The 20,856-nt window shown below is 36.8% G+C and overlaps 1 protein-coding gene across 1 annotated transcript in view; it reads left to right on the top strand.

Annotated features, from left to right (window-relative positions):
* LOC115215439 (dynein heavy chain 5, axonemal-like) overlaps nucleotides 1-20,856 on the top strand; it is a 370,977-nt gene that overhangs the window by 292,302 nt on the left and 57,819 nt on the right. Inside the window, exons 54-55 of the mRNA XM_036506013.1 lie at nucleotides 698-903; nucleotides 5,946-6,048. Coding sequence (XP_036361906.1) covers nucleotides 698-903; nucleotides 5,946-6,048 — 309 coding nt within the window. The remainder of the gene's footprint in view (nucleotides 1-697; nucleotides 904-5,945; nucleotides 6,049-20,856) is intronic.

Here is a 20,856-nt window from a genome sequence, read left to right as displayed (position 1 = left end):
CTTGCTCATATTTTCAAAGACAGTTACTTATTTCTGTCAGTTTGTTTTACCAATCCGAAAAGTTACAGAGATGGGCTTCCATGGTTTCTGTCCATCAAATTCACTCACAAGGCAATTGGACAGCCTGGGGCTAGAGTACAAGTTACTTGCCTGAGATGCTGCACACAGTGGGACTGAACCTGAAGTCACATGGTTGCAAAGAAAGCTTCTTAACCACACAGCCATGTCTGTACCGATTTATTATTATTGTTTTATTGCATTATTTTTGTTTATCTTTTTCTGTTAACCAGTCTTGAATTCTGTTGTGTCTGGGGAGAGTCATTTTCTTTTTGTGCCTTATAATGTTACACACTCACCGGTAAAATTTCCACTTTTTTTTTCTTTACTAGTCAAGGCTATTGAAAAGGTTGCAAGATGCAACGAAAATTTTTAGGAAAATAAAAGTAAGAAAAAAAAGTGGAAATTTTACTGATGTGTGTGTTGTATTATAAGGCACAAAAAGAAAATGACTCTCCCCAGACACAACAGAATATGCTTCAACACACGAACTCATATAAAGAATCTTGCAAACCAAATCCAAAAACGAAACAGTCTTGAATTGATTGGAAAAAAATTTATAATGTCACTTCACCAAATTGTTATGTTCTTTACCCTTCTCTTTAATGTGTTCTGAACTCTTTGTTGATATTGTGTGCAGGTCTAAGTAAATTGGTGGAAGCTTCAGAAGCAGTCAACGAACTCTCATTGGAACTTGTTGAGAAAGAAAAAGAGCTTGAAATTGCTTCCCAAGAAGCAGACGTAGTCTTAAAGGAAGTTACCATAAAAGCCCAAGCAGCCGAAAAGGTTAAACGTCAAGTACAAGCAGTGAAGGACAAGGCCCAGGCTATTGTGGATCTTATATCAGTAAGATTACTTGATAACTTAATCATAGATCCTTCCATGTGATCACCTGATTTACTTAATGTGACTAACGAAAGTTTTCAAAATTGATTACGATCTTTGAAAGGGCTGTTTGTACAATTGATCTTAGAATTTTCATCTAAGCTTTGACTCTCATAATTCCTTAATCCCCAATATTATTCCTATATCACTGTCTAAAAGTTATTCACAAACTAGTCTACTATATCTCATTCTTAGTGTTTTGCAGCCTGCTTAAGACAATTTATTATTATTATTATTATTATTATTATTATTATTATTATTATTATCATTATTATTATTAAGGTGGTGAGCTGATGGAATTATCAACATGCTGGACGAAATGCTTAGTGGTATTTCGTTATGTTCTGAGTTCAAATTCTACTGAGGTCGACTTTGCCTTTCATCCTTGGGGGGGGGGGTGTCAATAAATTAAGTACCAGTGAAATACTGGGGGTTGATGTAATCAACTAGTCCCCTCCCCCAAAATTTCAGGCCTTGTGCTTATTGCAGGAAGGACCACCACCGCTGCCGCCGCCACTACTACTACTACTACTACTACCACCACCATCTTATGCTATACTGCTCATCAGGTCAATTGTGGACACTTTCAGTAGCATATAAGTTTTTTCTTTAAGACAAGATTACTAAGCCCTTTCAAAAGAAAGAAATACTATGGGTTGTTTTCCTTGAGTCTTCTCAGGACACAATATAGTTGATTGGGAGAGAGAGAGAGAGAGAGAGCGCCAACACCTGTAATTGACTGGTATCTTATTTACTGACACTGGAAGGATGAAATGTAAAGTTGATCTCTGCAGAGAACCATAATCCTTTCTACCATAGGCACAATGCCTGAAATTTGGTGGGAGGGGGCCATTTGATTAGATCGACACCAGTATGCAACTGGTACTTAATTCATCAACCCCAAAAGGATGAAAGGCAAAGTTGACCTCAGCAGAATTTGAACTCAGAACGTAATGGCAGATGAAATACTGCTAAGCATTTCACCTGATGTGCTAACGATTCTGCCAGCTCACCACCTTCATAGAGTGCCATAATAAACACTGCAAAGTAGTCTATCCTCCTATACTCTAACAACACTTACAACTCACTATCACAAACAATTTGTGACATATACTATGACATCATCATTATCATCATCATCATCATCGTTTAACATTCGTTTTCCATGCTAGCATGGGTTGGATGGTTTGACCGGGGTCTGGGGAGCCAGGAGGCTGCACCAGGCTCCAGTCTGATCTAGCAGTGTTTCTACAGTTAGTTGCGCTTCCTAACGCCAACCACTCCGTGAGTGTAGTGGGTGCTTTTTACGCGCCACCGGTACAGGTGCCAGGGGAGGCTAGCAACTGCCACAATCGGTTGGTGCTTTTACGAGCCACTAGCGTGGAAGCCAGTCAATGTGGCGCTGGTATTTTCCATGTTCGGATGGTGCTTTTTATGTGCCACTGGCACGGGTATCACAAATACAATTTCCCTTTGATTTTTATTTTGAGGTTGATGTACTTGACTCAATATTTCTTTCTCAACATTGTAGCTGAAACTATTTAAAGGATGTAATATAGATTTTAATGCTCTTTGTGACATGCTCTAATGACAGTCCCAAGTAGCAACATGTCAACAAGAATGATGGTATGACTATGAATAAAATATTGATCATTTGATGAGTTTCAACCTAGATTAGCAGTCTGACTATCTAATGCCTGAATGTTTGGTTTATTGAACCTATGGGCTGTTTCTAAGTATTTAGTTAACTCTTCCAATGATTCAGATATGTTGAAGCAAATCAGATTGAAATTCTTTGGCATCATTTATAATAACTGCTGCTATTAGTGTTATGGTTTTTTTCTTTTTTTTTGTATGTACCTTTGTTTTGTTCCCTTTGGTGTTGAGAAAATTCGATCTCTCTTACATTCAATCGAACCATTGTGAATATGTATGCATCTGTATAATTTATGTTTTGAAATTATTTGGGTGAACTTTTTGCGGGCTGCTGGTTTCTTATGACTTCACTGAAGAATTTTGCATTCATGTAATCACTCCTGAGCCATTGGAAAAGAGGGCCATTTTAAATCATATTCTTTTATTGGAATATAGCATTGATGGTGTGATATAAATCAAGTATGGATCTGTTTTTGTTGGTTTGAATTCAGCTTTATTGCATGACATTGGGCAGATGTCTCCTATAGCTTCAAGTCAGTCCAAGCCTTGTGAGTAAAATTGAGTAGTTAGAAACTGTGTGAAGCCCCCAAAATGGACAGTATATGTTCTTTAGTAACAAATACAATTCTTTGTAATGTATACAACTCTAGCAAAGGCAGCGAGCTGGCAGAAATGTTAGCACGCCGGGCGAAATGCTTAGAGGTATTTCGTCTGTCTTTACATTCTGAGTTCAAATTCCACTGTGGTCGACTTTGCTTTTCGTCCTTTCAGAGTCGATAAATCAAGTTCCAGTTGCATACTGGGGTTGATCTAATCTACTGGCCCCCTCTCCAAAAATTTCAGGCCTTGTGCCTAGAGTAGAATCCTAGCATTACTACCAGGTTTTGGATGTCTGTAGAGGAGTCCAGTCAGTTATAAGTATTTTTGGGAAAGTTTTTCAGTCTGAGGATAGCACATTATTTGTGGGGTTTTTTCCTCCTGTTCCTCCCGGACTTGAAGACCATGCAAAATATGTAGAAGTGCCTCACGGTCTACTCTTATGAAAGGATAAGAAGTTTTTCATATTTTACTTGGTAAACACACAGAGTATCTGTGGGTAAAACATGCAAAACTATTTACTATAAGAAGAAACTACTCGTTGCTATTGTAAATTAGGAAAATGTCTCGAATGGGTTGCAGTGCTGAAGTCCAAGTCTATGAGGGGGTTTGCAAAAAGGAAACAAAATACCATTCCAGTGCCTATTGATTTGAATGATTATCCAGCCTTGACCTTTAGTGAGCATTTTTTTAGTCAACAAAGTTGGTTTGAGCCATCAAATGACTGAACGTTTATGAGAGAAGTTACCAATATTTTTATATCCTATGTACATTCTTCTTTATATCTGTTTGTTAGAGGAGGTAATTACTTCATCATCATCATCATCATCATCATCATCATTATTTGTTTTTCATGCTTGCTTGGTTTGGATTGAACTGTTTGACCAGAGCTGGTAAGCAGGAGAGCTGCACCAAGTTCCAGTCTGATTTGACTTGGATTCAAAAGCTAGATGCCCTTACTCACGCCAACCGCTTTACAGTGTGTGCTGAATGCTTTTAACCCTTTAGTGTTCAGATTACTCTGTTAAATGAAATAATTTTTCACTCAAATTGTTTTCAATTAATCATGCATTATGTTATAGCTTTGAGGTTTCAATGATGTGATTGTTTATTTTTAAAATGTCAATGTAGGTTAAGTGCGAGAGGCTAGATATCATCCATTTAAATACAAAATATGTAGAATATCGGCACAAGCACTTCTACATGGTTCCAGTGCAAAATCGAAGATGTTATGTATGGTCACTTGACCTGTTTAAAATAACAACCAGATCTTCCCCAAATTTTCTGTTGACAAGAAAAGGTCACCTTAGATAATATATTTCTGGATATACTAAACAAACAACAGAATGGTTAGGGATTGACCATGTTAAATGATAAATATATTTTAACAGGGTTGACCTAGTTCTAAAAAAACAACTTCATATTTAAGTGATTTGAATAAAAACTTTTGCTTCCGACATATGCAAATATCACATTCACCGTATGATAATTCTAATATCAAGTTATTGTGAAATATAGAATATCAATGCAGGATACAGAAGTCAGTCCTCTAATATGTCCTCAACGTTGATGCTTAAAATAAACTAATAACGAATATTAAAACAAATATTTCTTGACTAAAATATGAAATATCAAATTAAAGTTTTTAGTTTTGTTAGAGTTACCCATACTTAATGTAGGGAACGTTTAGAAATGATCATGTCAGAAGGGAAAGACAATATTGGGCAACAACAATTAAAACGTACTTTTAATTATTTTGGCAAAACGGATGATAACTCTGTGCATGTTTCAGTTTTATAAATAACCTTATCAGCAATGCCTTCCATTTCTACTTGCCAACATATTGATGGGAAAATTAGTAGATAAAATGTACAAGATAATACACAAATTGAATAGAAATATAGCTATTTTTGAGTTAGTAAAGCATACCTAAATTGTTCCGTTACAAATCCTTACATACATATTTCAAATTCCGGGTTGATGAAAAAATGTATTCTTCAAGTCCTGTAGTTCGATTTGATCAAACAAACAGTCACCATATTTGACCTTTTGTTTAAATTAGAAACTCATTTTTTCTGAAAAAAAAAGGCATGCTGCAAGGGAGCTAATTCTAAGGTTTCGAGTTATTCCCCTTGCATATTCTTTCGTATAATTGTTTTGTTTAAAAACCTGATCAATACTCTTTTACTTGTTTCAGTCATTTGACTGTGGCCATACTGGAGCACCGCCTTTAGTCGAGCAAATCGCCCCCAGGACTTATTCTTTGTAAGCCTAGTACTTATTCTATCGGTTTATTTTGTCGAACCGCTAAGTTACGGGGACGTAAACACACCAGCATCGGTCATCAAGCGATGTTGGGTGGGGTTACAAACACAGACACACAAACATACACACGCACACACTCACATACATACACACACATATATATATATATTCATATATTTGATGGGCTTCTTTCAGTTTCTGTCTATCAAATCCGCTCACAAGTCTTTGGTCGGTTCGAGGCTCTAGTAGAAGACACTTGACCAAGGTGCCTCGCAGTGGGTCTGAACCCAGAACCATGTGGTTCGTAAGCAAGCTACTTACCACACAGCCACTCCTACGCCTACTTTGACAAAAATTAAACTGGATCTAAGAGTAGGAGCTATAAGTCTTTATTCCCTATGAAACACACACACACACACACACACACACACATCTGTCTGTGTATGTATTAGTAGTATTAATTTTCTTTTACTTTCTGCTTTTAGGATGACAAAGCAATTGCAGAGAAGAAATTGGAAGCTGCCAAACCTGCCCTTCTAGAAGCAGAATTGGCTTTACAGACCATCAAACCAGCACATATATCAACAGGTGTTTATGTTTGGTTGTTTTTACCTTTATGGCTTATCATAGCACTTAAATCCCTGCGTATACATCTAAATTAGAAATAGCTAATAATCTACTCTTCCAATTTTACACAACAATTTTTCAGTCTCAGTAGCCACCATCTTTGACACAAAAGAAATGAGGCACATTAATACTGATTTCTTATCTAGACCATGATATATATTTCATCATTACTGTTTATTATACAAGAGCTACACTTTAGCTTGTTTCAAGTAAGAAGTAACCAGAAGATTGTTTTGAAACGTTCTCTATGATGATAACCCATAAAGTTTACAGGAAAGAATTATCTCCTTTGTAAATATTACACATATACATACACTCATGCATGTGCACACTCATGTTCTAGTCCTTCAACCTCCTCTTCTGGAATATATATATATATATATATATATATATATATCATGCTAGCATGGAAAACGGACGCTAAACGATGATGATGATGATGATATATACATATACTAGCAGTATATATACATATACTAGCAGTATACTGCTCGGATTTGTTTCGGCCCTTTAGAATTGAAATTTTTGAAAAGTAAAAATTTTGCATTACGTAGCTTGTTATTCTCTTTAAGTTAACATTTTTCTGGTTGAAATACACCGAAAAATGACAACACAGCAGTCAAAAAATCGTAAAAAATAGGGATTTTCATAGAAAAAAAGCACCTTTTTGATATAAATAATTTTTGGTGTTAACATTGTCCGATTTGAATTTTTTCTTCTACGGAAGGAAGAGCAAGCCTTCTTCTATCATACTCTCAATTTTGGTCAACTTGTGCCTCAGGGTTTTGGAGGAGATAGTGTTAGTTGAAGGTGACCAAACCTGCCATACACAGACAACGTCAGCTTATATATATATATATATATATATATATATATATATATATATAATTATATATATACATTGTTGTCTTAGAATCTATAAATCAAAAACAATATGCACTTGTATATTTGTCAATAGAATTGGTATATTAATTGAAGTGTACAATATTACATATCCATTGTACATGATCTTTCCAATTGGTCTTGTTCTAGGGGTTCAATGGAGTGTTAAATAACGGCCTGATCCATAACTGCCCTCGCTGAAGAGTACAAGATTACATAGTCAAGCTGTTATCTAATGCTGAGTTTAACCCCTAGTGTGAAACTGCTTAGTGAGAATGGCTATAATAGATATATAATACCACACACTTCGATTACTATGCATACAAATGATGGACTCTTCTGTCGAAGACAGCATATGCATGTTCAGCATTGCCAAATGACCTGTACAAATGATTTGTTTATAGTGATCAAATGTTCATGTCACATATTAGCTCACTTACTCCATCAAAACAGGAGCACGGTGTGCTACATCTCAAAGGTCAAAGAGCAATGTGAGATGAAGTGTTTTGCACAAAAACACAACATACCACCTAATCTAGGAATTGAAATCATGATCGCTTGATTGTGAGTGCAGCACCCTAACCACTAGGCCATATGCCCTCTAATACATATGTGCGTGCGTGCATGCATATGTGATAGGATGCCAAAGCTTGAAATGTCCAGGTTAGATGTGTTTCTCTACCCTCTCTAGGAGAATATTAAATATGAATAAGTGTGACTTGTATTATGCCAGATCTGTCTGACCTATGTCAGCATAGAAAACAGACATAGAAAAATGATGGTAATATGTTATTCACACACACTATATAGACACATCATCATCCTCATTTAACGTCTGTGTTCAAGAGCTGGCCAGGTTGAAGCCTGCACCAGACTTCTGTGACTGTTCTGGCAGCTGGATGCCCTTCCTAACACCAACTACTCAGCAGAGTGGACTTAGTGATTTTTATGCAGCATAAGCACGGGCGAGGTCAGTTTTGGCAAGGTTTTCCGAACACCAACCACTTTACAGTGTGGACTGGGTGGTTTTAAGTGACACCTGCACTGACAGGGTCACCAAGTATTTGCAAGAGAAAAACTTTAAAGGGAGGAGGAAGCATTGGAGGAGGTGATGATGAAAAGGTTATAGTGAGACAGATACAGGTGTCTTGCTGTAGAGGAAGTACAAAGTTACCTGACTGGAGAGAGAAAGATCAGGGATGAAAACAGAAACATGTGTGCTACCGCAAAGAAAATACATGGTTGCTCAGCCTGAGGGAAGTGAAAGAGAAAGAGAGAAAGAGTGGGAGACCACAAGATGGGGATGGTGGCAAAATGCCGGCCATATTCACAAGGAATGGGGATCAGGGTATAAATGAGATGGCTGAGCAAAGGAGGAGGGAGAAATAGATAGTGGCAAGTACCAGGGCATAGCCTTGAGGTTCAAATTCCATAATATGACAGGATATTGTGAAGGGAGTGTGATTAAAAAGTGGGAGTAAGTGGGAGTATATAGAGTTGGTTGGTGGGGGGGGGGTCTACCGGATAGCAATGATACAGAGAAAGAGGGGTGTGAGAGCCTAGGCAAGGAGTGAGAGCTAGGAATAGTGAATGAAGGAGGAAATGCGAGAAAGGGAAGAGATGTAGATTGGTTTGTTGGGGTAGGGTAAAGGAAGAGTTTTCTTGTTACATGTGGGTGAACACCCAGGTCGGGGGCAAGCAGAGGGCAATGATACAGTGGCACCGGGTCAAGAGGGCAAGATTGGGGCATGGAAGGTAATCATAGTACATGAAGCAGAAATGTGAGGAAGAGAAAAGATGTAGAGACGTAGTTTGGTTCGTTGTGGTAGAATGTGTGAGAAGTTTTCTTGTTAAGTGTGGGTGGGACACAGTGCTTCTAGAACTCAGTTTCGCTGATGTGTGGGCGGGTCTTCTCAGGAACTTCATATTGCCAGACATCTTAGTCCGTGGTCATTTCCTCTGTGAGGTTCAACCTCCTGAGATTGGTCCTTACCACTCCATCCCATGTCTTCTGCAGGTACTGTCCCCGTTCAGTGATCAGCACTTCTTTATGCAGCTGTCCTCATTCATATGCATCACATATCCAAACTAACATAGTCTTCTCTCTTGCATGCTACATTTAATTCCTCTAATGCCCAACTTTTCTCTCAATATATTTGTACTTTGTCATACATGTGCTGTGCATTGATGTTGCACATCCAACAGAGCATACTACCCTCGTTTCTCTCCAGTCTATGCATGTCTTCAGCATTCAGAACCCATGTCTCACTACCATGAAGTATAGCCGTTTGCACACAAGCATCATATAGTCTACCTTTCACTCTGAGAGAGAGTCCTTTTGTTGCCAGCAGAGGTAACAGATCTTTGAACTTCCTCCCGCCAATTCTTATTATAGAAACAATACATTCAGAGCATCCTCCACCATTGCTAATTTGGGTAACAGAAATTATCTACAATCCCAAGAGATCCTCCTGGGCATTTGAGAGAATCTAAGTTCTGTGTGCTCTTAGTGATTATTGCTCCTGCACTTCTGCCACATACAAAGACTACTTTATCTGTTAATCTACCTGTGATGCCACTGCATCTTTTATGTGTCCATAGTTTTCCACTTCCCATCTAGGAAGGAACTTCTACCATGTTTCGTGGTCTGCTACCACAACAGCTCCTTTATAGGATCCAGTTAGCTCAAGACATCATCAGGAGGAACCACGTCCATTTTCGGCCCCTACTCCTCTACTGTTTTGACGTGGCGGGGCCCCACCCTATCGGAGGTGTCTTCAGCTCTGGTGTTGAGTGCATGTCTTCTTTCTCCTTCTTTCTTCTATTCCCTGGCCTCTTGAACGAGTGTCAGCGGGCGACTGACTGTCTTGTCAAATTTCCCTTTAAATACCCGCTGCTAGGCTCCAGCAGGCAGCCCCAGCAAGTTTACAAATTTGTTTACTAATATATACATGCACACATACAGAACACTTATATCATCCTACACATAGATGCAAATGCATGCGTACACACCTACTTACATATACACACGCGCGTACACACACACACTCGTGTACACATGAGAACACAAAAAACATATATGCACACAGTCAAGAAACATCTCCATCCTAGGATTTGCCACAATTCTTAGTCTCTGTATTCTAACTTTTCCCCAAATAACAGACACCATGTTGCCATTTTCGGTTATTAATGATACAAATTAGCTTGTGAAAGACGCAACTCATTTTTCTTTTTTTTTTTTTTTTTTGTTCACCATAGCTGTTCAAAGGGAAGGAATTAAGAAAATTAATGTTTCTTCAAAGAAGGGGAGTAACTCATCATGTTTTTATGTAACAAAAGCAACTTAAATAGTTTATAAATATACTAGCAGTATCGCCCAGCGTTGCTCGGGTTTGTTTCGACCCTTTAGAATTGGAATTTTTGAAAAGTAAAAATTTTGCATTATGTAGCTTGTTATTCTCTTTAAGTGAACATTTTTCTGGTTGAAATACTCCGAAAAATGGCACACAGGAGTAAAAAAATCGTAAAAAATAGGGATTTTCATAGCAAAAAAGCACCTTTTGGATGTAAATAATTTTTGGTGTTAACATGGTCCGATTTGAATTTTTTTCTTCTACGGAAGGAAGAGCAAGCCTTCTTCTATCATACTCTCAATTTTGGTCAACTTGCACCGCAGGGTCTCGGAGGAGACAGTGTTAGATGAAGGCTACCAAACCTGCCATACACAGACAACTTTAGCTTTATATATATAGAGATTGAAATGTGTTAACATATCTATTATAGATAATAAATATGTTTACACATGCGTGCATATGTGTGAGTATATATAAACAAAATTTCTTATAATTATGAATATAATTATAATTAGGGTTCAGTAAAAAAATTTGCTTCACCACATACCGAAATTTAGAAATAGCAGCCAAAACTAGCTCTACCAGAGAAGTAGCTATTTCTAAATTTCGGTATGTGGTGAAGTAAATTTTTTTGCTCTACCCTAATTATAATTAAACTCATAATTTTAAGAATTTTTGTTAAAGTTTACCAGTAATGGTTCTTTTAACATACCGAACTACTTGGAAAAATTATTAATTAGTCAATTAATTAATTCTACCCCTTATTATATATATCATCATCATCATCATCACCATATATATATATTAATATAATACTGTACAAAGGATTTGCTATTTCTGATTCTACTATACAAATATATATATGAGTACATCTTGAATGCCATCAAATACTGTTAGTCTATATGTGTGTGTCTTTGCATTTGTGTTTGTTTCGTACTTGACAACCAGTGTTGGTTTATTTATGCTTTCATAACTTAGTAGTTCAGCAACAAAAACTGATAGAAAAAGTACCACACTTTAAAAATGAAATAAGTACAAGGGTTAATTTGTTTGACCTACAATTCGTATGTGCCTACAAAGCAGTGCATAGCCGCAGTCCAATAACTGAAACAAGTCAAAGATAAAAAAGTTTAAATACTGACTTAACAGATGAATATTTTCTTTAGAATTTCTCTAGAAATTTTTAAATGATGGAAACAAGGCTAATCTTGTGAAAGACATCGTTCTAATAAACTAATATATCCACCACACACACACACACACATGCATTTGCATGCAGTCACACACACACATGCACCACACATTTGTGTAGTGAGAAGTCTGCTTCCCAACCACATGGTTCTGGGTTCAATTTGTCTGTCTGGCAGCTTGAGTAGGTGTTTTCTACTATAGTCCTGGACCAACTACAGTCTTGTGAGGTGGATTTGGTAGACAGAAACTGAAAGAAGCCCATCAAAAACAAATATATATATATATACATATATATATATATTTATATATACATATATACGTGTATATATATATATATATATATATATATATATATATATCTATATATATATATATATATATATATATATATATATATATATATATATATATATATGTGTGTGTGTGTGTGTGTGTATAATTCCATAAGAGTTGTTAGAGGTTGGTAAGGTAACCAACTAAGGGATAGTAACACACAGTCGTTGCATGTGTATGTATTCTTATAATAGTTCCTTATGTTTTAGAATAAATAGACATAATAGAATGTCTACTGGCTGATGCATGTCATTTTTGTATCCCCTCCATTTTCTTTTTTGACATGTATATATATGTGTGTGTATGTATGTATGTATGTGTGTGTGTATATCTATATGTATATCAATGTATGTGTATGTATATATATATATATATATGTGTGTGTGTGTGTATGTATGTATTTGCATATATATATGTGTGTGTGTGTGTGTATATGTGTGTATATATACATACATATATATATATATATATATATATATATATATATATATATATATATGAATTGAATTGAACTAGTTTCAGCTCACGAGCTGTGGCCATGGTGGGGCATTGCCATTTGGTGTTGCTGCATAATTTTTACTTCACTAATTGTTTTTAGAAATCAACGTGTTTGGTACATGAGGGAGTGTGATGCCACTGCCATCATTTGGACTTCCTGCTGTGAAGTTGGTTCATCTGGGACACTTGACAGTAAAAGATCTAGTTTCGTTTTGAAGACACTTACATCTCCCTCCCTCATATAGGTCTCTCATGTCCTTCGGTAGGATATTGAAGAGCCGTGAGCCTCTAAAGCCCAGGCTGTTGCAATATCGTTTCCTATATTTTGATGGCAAAGTTGGAGTCAGTGGTACCCTGTTCTAGCATTAGGGTAACTTTTGATGCCAAAGTTTGGGACAAATCTCTCTAGGATCTTCCAGATATATATTATAGCTTGTCTTTCTTGCCTGCATTCTAAGGAATAGAGTCTTAATCTCTTGAGTCTTTCCTAGAAGCTCATATGCTGCATAGAGACTATTTTCTTTGTGTATCTTCATTAGATTGCCTCAAGTTCTGCAATTAATTTTACACTGGTTGGTGACCACAGCTGGTAACAATAGTCAAAGCAGCTTAGGACAAGTGTTCTCCAGGGGACCATCATGAATTCCTGATCTTTCATTCTAAAAGTTCTAAGAATCCATCCATTCAGCCGCTTGCATTTCATTGCCAACTTAACAACATTCACATGGAAGGATGCATTATTACTCAGATAAATGCCCAGGTCTCACACTGACTGTGTCTCTGGGATTGCAATCTCTTCAGGTCCAGTGTATTTAATTGGTATTGCATTTAGTTTGGCATGATGAGAGCACAAGGCTTGAAACTTTTCAGCATTAAACTTATCCTGATTGGGTTTCCTCTGAGTGAACCATCTTTTTTTGAGGAGTGGCCCTACTCTGCAGTGCACTGAGGCTGTTTCTTTGGTAAACTTGTAGAAGGCTCTAGGGTTAGATTTTATATTGTCTATAGCTCAGACTTCTTTTGTCTGCTCTTTCTTTTTCATGGGAATGTTGCAGATTCTTTTCAATCTCCAGCAGTTCTATTTTCAATTGGGATTTTTCACTGCTTTCAATTTGTCTGTATACGTGATTTGAAATTTTTGTATGCTGTCCCATAAGAATTTTCCTCACCCTGGGGATTTTGCTCTTGTGTACAGTGGCCTTTCTATCCAGGACACGTTTGTAGCATATGACTTGCATTACAGTGAGGAGAGACATTTAGGCTAGTTTTGTTTGAGGATCACTTTCTCAATTTGTTTCTAGTTTGCCTTATGGAAGTTCAAGCTGGAAAGATTCTGAGAGTTTCTTATAGGCTGCATGTCCATGCTTTCCTTTGGTTTGTACATGGTCAGCTCTACCATGTTGTGATCCAAGAGTAGCGTCGATGTCACTTTCACATTATGGATGAGATCCATATTATTTGTGAAGCAGAGATCCAGTATGTTACCTGCCCTGGTTGGTTGGAGTACTATTTGTTCCTTGTACAAAGTGTCGATGAGGTTCAGGAGGGACTTCACCTGCTCTTGTTCGCAAAGAGCCATTCCTGGGAGAGAAAGACCCTCAGGCCATCCAATATTGGGCAGATTGAAGTCTCCCATAAAAAGTACACATATGTGTTGTTCTAATGTAACAAGAACTTCTATTTTTGTAAGGCAGTCTTCGAACTTGTCTGCATGATTTGGAGCATCTGGAGGGTGATATGTAGTACATATAACTACATTGAGTTGTCTTAGTGTGTGACATACTGAATTTAAGTGTGACAAAAGGGCCTAGGGTGTGAGGTCTTATCCTAATTCTGATGCGCAGTCTATATGATCTTTTTACTCTTTCGTTTTTCTCTCTTTCTCTCTCTTATTCTTTTACTTCCTCTATGGGGTAGGTGGTAGTAGAGGGCAGAGCATTGGGTGGTAATTGGAGGGTGGTCAGTTGTTGGGTTTGTGAATAGGTGTCAAGGTTTAGAGATAATAGCTATAGAATTACTGGAAGTTGAGATAGTGAGAAAAGGGATGGCAATTATTTGAGAGATGGAAAGTGTCTAATTCAGTGGTGGTGGGAGATTACTATGGTATGTAGAAAGGTATGAGAGAAGATAGAGGGAAGTGGACAGAGTGGGGTTGGGGGGGCGTGAGTTGGTGGTCAAGATAGCAGTGGTTAGTACAATAATGAAAGTGGGTTGGTAATAGGAGTACTGAGGTATGCAGAGGTGTATGAAATTGAATAGAGGGAAGTGAATAGGGAGGGAGGGAGAGGTTAATATGTTAGCAGCTAATTGAGTGGAGTAGCTTCAAGTGCTTTTGCCTGAAGAAGAAGAATGAAAGAATGGGAAAAGAACGCCACTTCTGGGGATGGGGAGGGTGAGAGGAATTTAAAAAGGTAATCATGAGAAGGAATAATTTAGTAGGAAGGGTGGTATTAATGGAGGGGGTTAAGTTTCTAGTTGTATTCCAAGGTTAATTATAATTAAGGATAATTATAGTTATGGGATTACATAGATTTGACAAAATGGGCAAAGGATGAATAGCACCTGTATTTACAAGAGAGTATTACATTTGAGAATCTATTTGGTAGTGAGGGGTTGTGGTTGTGAAGGATGGTTAGTGATTCTCTTAAACACAATTTACAATTACCAAGGTTTGTGTTATATGTGGTGACCTAATTTATGATGGACCAGGGTGGGGTATGAGGAGCATTTTAGGATTTGAAGTTGTGTATATAAATTGCTAAGTAGGTAGATAATTTAGAATTTGGATTGGAGAAAGAGTTCATGTGTGCTCAGTAGCACCACTTGAAATCAACAATGCTGCTGATACAAACCCTTGCTTGGTAGGAGCATGGTGCCTTAAGTCAGCATTTGCAGACTACATTTTTGCACCAATAGAAACCTCCAAGAGGGCAGATTTGAGAAACCCCGCAGTTGGAAGTTTTCCTGCTTACTCCTTGCTTTGAGTTTACTGATGGGGAGGTCAGGTTCCTTTGGTCTATATTACTAAAGAAAAACTGGAGGTATAATCAGTATCAGTGTTGGATTGGGAGGGGGTATCACAGCTAGTATATTTGATCATATGGGTAGTACTGTGGGGAGATGCCTTAAGGTTGTTGTTATTGAATTGAGTGGGGTCACTAAGGGTTGTATTATTGTCACTAGGTGGGTTAAGGTGGGGTGAAGTGAGATAGATTAAAGATTGTAAGGATGGGTACTGTAGTTTGTTAACGGATGCAGTTATGGATCCCAAATTAGGCATGGTAGAATAGATTTTAACAGATGCTTTATTGAAGATAGGGTAGTATTTATGCTGTGGTGGGAAGTTAGAGTTGAGGATTTTAAAGAAACGCCTGAGTAGAGATTTAATTTGGAAGGAGAAATAGGTGAACCATAGAATCTTGTGCTTCCTGCCCTTAGAATGTTTCAAGTGGGTGGGTCTAGATAGGCAGCTTTGTAGTTATTATAGGTTTGAGGTGGCTGTTAGTGTTGTCAAGTGTGATGCATAGGAAGTATTTTAGAGGGCTGATGGATTGTTGTTGAGCGGAAGAAAGATCGGTGGATTCAGGGTTAGAATTAGGGAAGAGATATACAATTTTTGATTTAAGTGTAGTGTGGGAGATATAAGAAATTTTTTCATGGAAGCCGCTTATCTGGAGAGCCTGATTATAATATGGGGCATGACTGCTAAAAATTTCTTTGTTAGCAGGTAAGTTAGAGATTCTGGCAGAAATGTTTGTGACTGTACTATTAAGGGTAAGTTTAAGTTGGTTTGGTAGGATGTCAATATATTGTAATGGTTAGTTGGGCTTATGAAAAGGGTGATATAGATTTGTATTTAAATCCAGAGTAACATCTAAGAAATGGGCCACTTTAGTGTCATTTTTGAATGAGATAATTGGATTATAATTTTAAAAATGTTTATGCATGGCTTTCTTAGTACGTTCAACAAAAGATCAAGATTATCCAGTTGCTGTAAGGAGTGTATCATCCTTCTAGAGCCCTCCAAAGATTGGAGAAGTCTTGTTTAATTTAGGACAGAAGGAATAAGTCAACTGAGCTGGGTCAGAGGAGCCCATGGTTATATCGAAGAAATTGATAGATGAGTTGCAGGTCCAGTAATTACCCTTAAAGTGAATCAGTGTTTTCCTAGCAGCCAGGATGATGTTAATGTCAGATTAAGAAATAAGTGCATAAGTTAAAGTGAAGATTAAGGCTTTATTTAAAAGAATATGTGATATGGAAGAATAGTAATTAAAGGTGTCAAACTGAAGGAAATAGGTGTACTGTTTATCAAGAAGAGAGTGGAACCAGGTGATGACATCACCAGTGCAATTCCAAAATGGAAGGTTAACCTTAGTCCTAACTAGGGGTTGAATTTAGTCAATAATGCTTATACTAATTCTGATTTAGTGGGGCAGATCAGTCTAATAGAAGGTTTGGTGGAAAGCGGATGTTAAATGACAATGCCGACGATGATGATACATATACACACACACACACACAATAAAAAACATATATACATACATATATATATATATATATATATATATATATATATATATATATATATATATATATATATATATATATATAATACAAATACACACACATGCACACATTATATACATATATATTATACACACATTGTATACATACATACGTGTGTGTGTGTGTGTGTGTGTGTGTGTGCATGTCTTCAGCATAACTTCACCTTTTTTTTAACCTTTCTACATATTTACTTTTCTCCTCTGCTTACATTACATTTGTCATTGTAGCTAGCATAATTATAGTTTACCAAAATTTTATGTAGCTCCAGTAACAACCACCTCAGCAACTTAACAACATTCTCTGATTGCAATAGACGAGTGTTTCTTTTTATTTACATACCCCAAACATTTATTTGTGACCTGTCTGAAAATACTTGAGGAGAACACTTCATTAGAACTGGTATTTCTGAAGATGTCCCTCTTGTTCAATGTGACAACTAGGTCAGTTTGTAGTTTTAGGGTGGAGTGGTCATTACAATGATTGTAATTAGGGGGTTAATTAAGTGCTTTCTTTTCCAAAGTATTTGTTTTTCAAATAATAGCATAAAACACAAAATTTTGGTTATCTTATAGTAACATAAAGATACATTCTGATTATATGAGTCAGTCTTGTTTTACATATATACATATACATACATACATACATACATATATATATATATATATATATATTATATATATATATATATATATATATATATACACATAACTAAGGATAAGATAGTTAATTTAAATATTAATACAGCACTGGTGGTGTATGAACATTTAATGTGATTTTAGAGTCAGGTTTTTGGCTGCTATTTCCATCGTGGTGGTATCTCTTAGATACCCTAAATTATAATTTTAATAATAAAAATTATAAATCTGGCACTACACACACACACACACACATATATACAGTTGCGGCCAAAATGTTCAGAACGGCATTGTTTTCGTCAGAAAAGTAGATATAATTTTTTATCAAAGTTGTTTTGTATTCTATAATTTTCACAGACAATAAATACGATATTATTTGCTATTGCCTGAGATTTTGGTGTAATTTGAGAGAATAATACAAAAGTTATGGATGATTTAGTGATTTACTGCAAAACCCATGGCGGCCAAAATGATCTGAACGCTTGCTTTTACTCCGTGTTTTAGTATATTTAACCGGCGAACTCTAATGTTTTGAATTTGTTTATGTGACGGTTCGTTTACTAAACATTAGTAAGAATATTTGCAGTGTACTTTGTTAATATAATGCCACTTATTCCGTTACCAATTCGTCAGCAGATTATTAAGCTTCGAAGGAAGGATAATTTAAGTATTGGATCTATTACAAAGATTGTTAACAAGTCAAAAAGTGTTGTACATGGTATTCTTAAGGTCTACGATGATTGTGGTTTGTGTGAAGCAAGAAAGTTTACAGGTAGGCCAAGAAAAACGACCAAGAAAGAAGATCGTGCTATGGTAAAGTTGGTTAAAAAGGACAGATTTAAAACTGGTGCTGCTGTTTCTCGAAAATGAGCATTGTATTGAAGAAAACTTTATCTCGAAAAACTGTGTCTCGTCGTTTAGTTGAACATGACCTACAAGCAAGAGCACCTGCAGTGAAGCCACTGATCAGCTCCAAGAATAAAAAGTGTCATCTTACCTTTGTAACTGAACATGTGTTGTGGTCTCAAGAAAAATGGCAAATGGTGCATTTCAGTGATGAATCTAAGTTTATGCTATTTGGCTTAGAAGGTACGTTCGTAGAAAAGTAGGTGAAAAATTGTTGCCTAAATGCCTTAAGACTAGTGTTAAATTCGGTGGAGGAAGTGTCATGGTTTGGGGAATGATATCAGGAGATGGTGTGGGCCCTTTGGTGCGATTACATGGAAAGTAAAATGCAGGAGTTTATAAACAACTTGTAAAAGATCATGTCTTGCCTGTGCTGAGAAATTCAACTAAGCGACCACCCATATTCATGCAGGACAATGCCCCATGTCACAAGGCTACGGTGGTCATGAACTTCCTCAAGGCTGAAAAGGTTATTGTTACAGATTGGCCAGCTCAAAGCCCAGATCTCAATCCTAAGATGTGTGGAATATTCTAGGAGAACGTTTGAAAGCCAGAAATCCTAAAACAACAGAGCAATTATGGAATGCCCTTCAGGAAGAATGGAATAAGATCACCCAGCAATAAATTGAAAATTTAATTTCCTCATGCAGTCGAAGATGTCAGAGTGTGATTGAAGTTAAAGGGCTTCACACTAAATATTAAATAATTCCAGTATTCTCTGTCATTTTTGATCATTTTGTTATTTTTTCAACCGTTCTGATCATTTTGGCCGCCATGGGTTTTGCAGTAAATCACTAAATCATCCATAACTTTTGTGTTATCCTCTCAAATTACACCTAAATCTCAGACAATAACAAATAATATTGTATTTATTGTCTGTGAAAATTATAGAATATAAAACAACTTTGATGAAAAATTATATCTACTTTTCTGACGAAAACAATGCCGTTCTGAACATTTTGGCCGCAACTGTATATATGTATGTGTGTGTGTGTGTGTGTAGTGCCAGATTTACCATTGTGCTTAGATGTGCTTAAGCACAGGCACCTATTCACCAGAGGCCCCCTCTTCCTGCCCACCAAATATTTTATGATGAAGTTTTCAAATGTCAAACACTCAAATAAGGGGCCTCAAATGTCAAATGCTCCAAATAAGGTGCCTCATAACTCAACAAGCACAGGGCCTCATTTGTCCTAAATCCAGCACTGTATATAATTCCGTCTTCCCTTCTCTGGATCTTTCCTTTTCCTATGATTCTGACGAAGATCTCCGCTTGAAACGTAAAACCCTCCTTCTGCTCTTCCTTCCTGAGCGTCCGATAATACTATATTTGTTTCATGTCCTCGCGTTGTTGTGTTTTTTCTTTGTGTTTTCATGTCTGGATTAACTTTATATATATATATATATATATATATATATATATATTATATATATATATATATATATAACAAATTAGAGTTGTAAGTGAATGTATGAGGTTGACATTCAGTTTAAGATGGAAAAAGGAGGGTGTGTGTTTTGAGCATGACTGTTCATCAGAAAGAGAAAAGAATAGTCCAATAAATGCACATGAGGTTATAGAAATAAATCTGTATGTGCATGCACATGTATGTATAAACAGAGTTGTTAGAGTAATGGGTAGAATGTCTTGTCACACACACACACACACACATGTATGTCTGTGTATATATATATATATATATATATATATATATATGTATGTATGTATATATAGTTCAAATTTATAGCAAACAAAAGCAAAAGTTGAAGACAGGTGAAGGATCAACAAGCAGGTGTATTAGTTTAATGCTTGGGAAGATTGGAAAAGTTTTCGACATTTTGAGCCTATGCTCTTTGACAGAAAGGATTGAAAGGGAAAAAATGAAGGGCGAATGAATTAACATCCATATCCCATGCTGGTATAGATTGGATGGTTTGACAGAATCCAATGGGCCCAAGAACTGTATCATGCTCCAATGTCTACTTTGGCATGGTTTCTATGGTAATATGCCCTTTGGAAAATCAACAACTTTATGTCATGTACTGGAGGCATTTTCCTTGCAACCAACACTAGCGAGAATGTTATGCATTTTGTAAGACTGTAAATCTTGGGATGAGAGTAGGGCAACTTTATGCTAGGAGACAAAATGGCAAATGGTGGGTAGAGGTATGAGAGGAGGGGCCAGAGCAGGACAGGTTTTTTTTTATAAAAGTAGCTACATGACTACTCACATTTTAGAAGCAAGTGTGGGAGTGATCAAGTGGAGCCCTGGGATTGATGGTGGGGAGGGGCTGTAGGAAATGATTGACAGTGGTGAGTAGCAGAATAGCAATGCTGAAACAGTGGTCAGAGGTGTGGTGTGGGACAGGTTGTAGGAATGAGTGTATATGTGTATATCTAA

Source organism: Octopus sinensis, linkage group LG9 (assembly GCF_006345805.1).
Source record: "Octopus sinensis linkage group LG9, ASM634580v1, whole genome shotgun sequence".
NCBI classification, from domain to species: domain Eukaryota; kingdom Metazoa; phylum Mollusca; class Cephalopoda; order Octopoda; family Octopodidae; genus Octopus; species Octopus sinensis.
The sequence above is the reverse complement of the archived record's forward strand: the minus strand, read 5'-3'. Positions and strand labels throughout refer to the sequence as shown.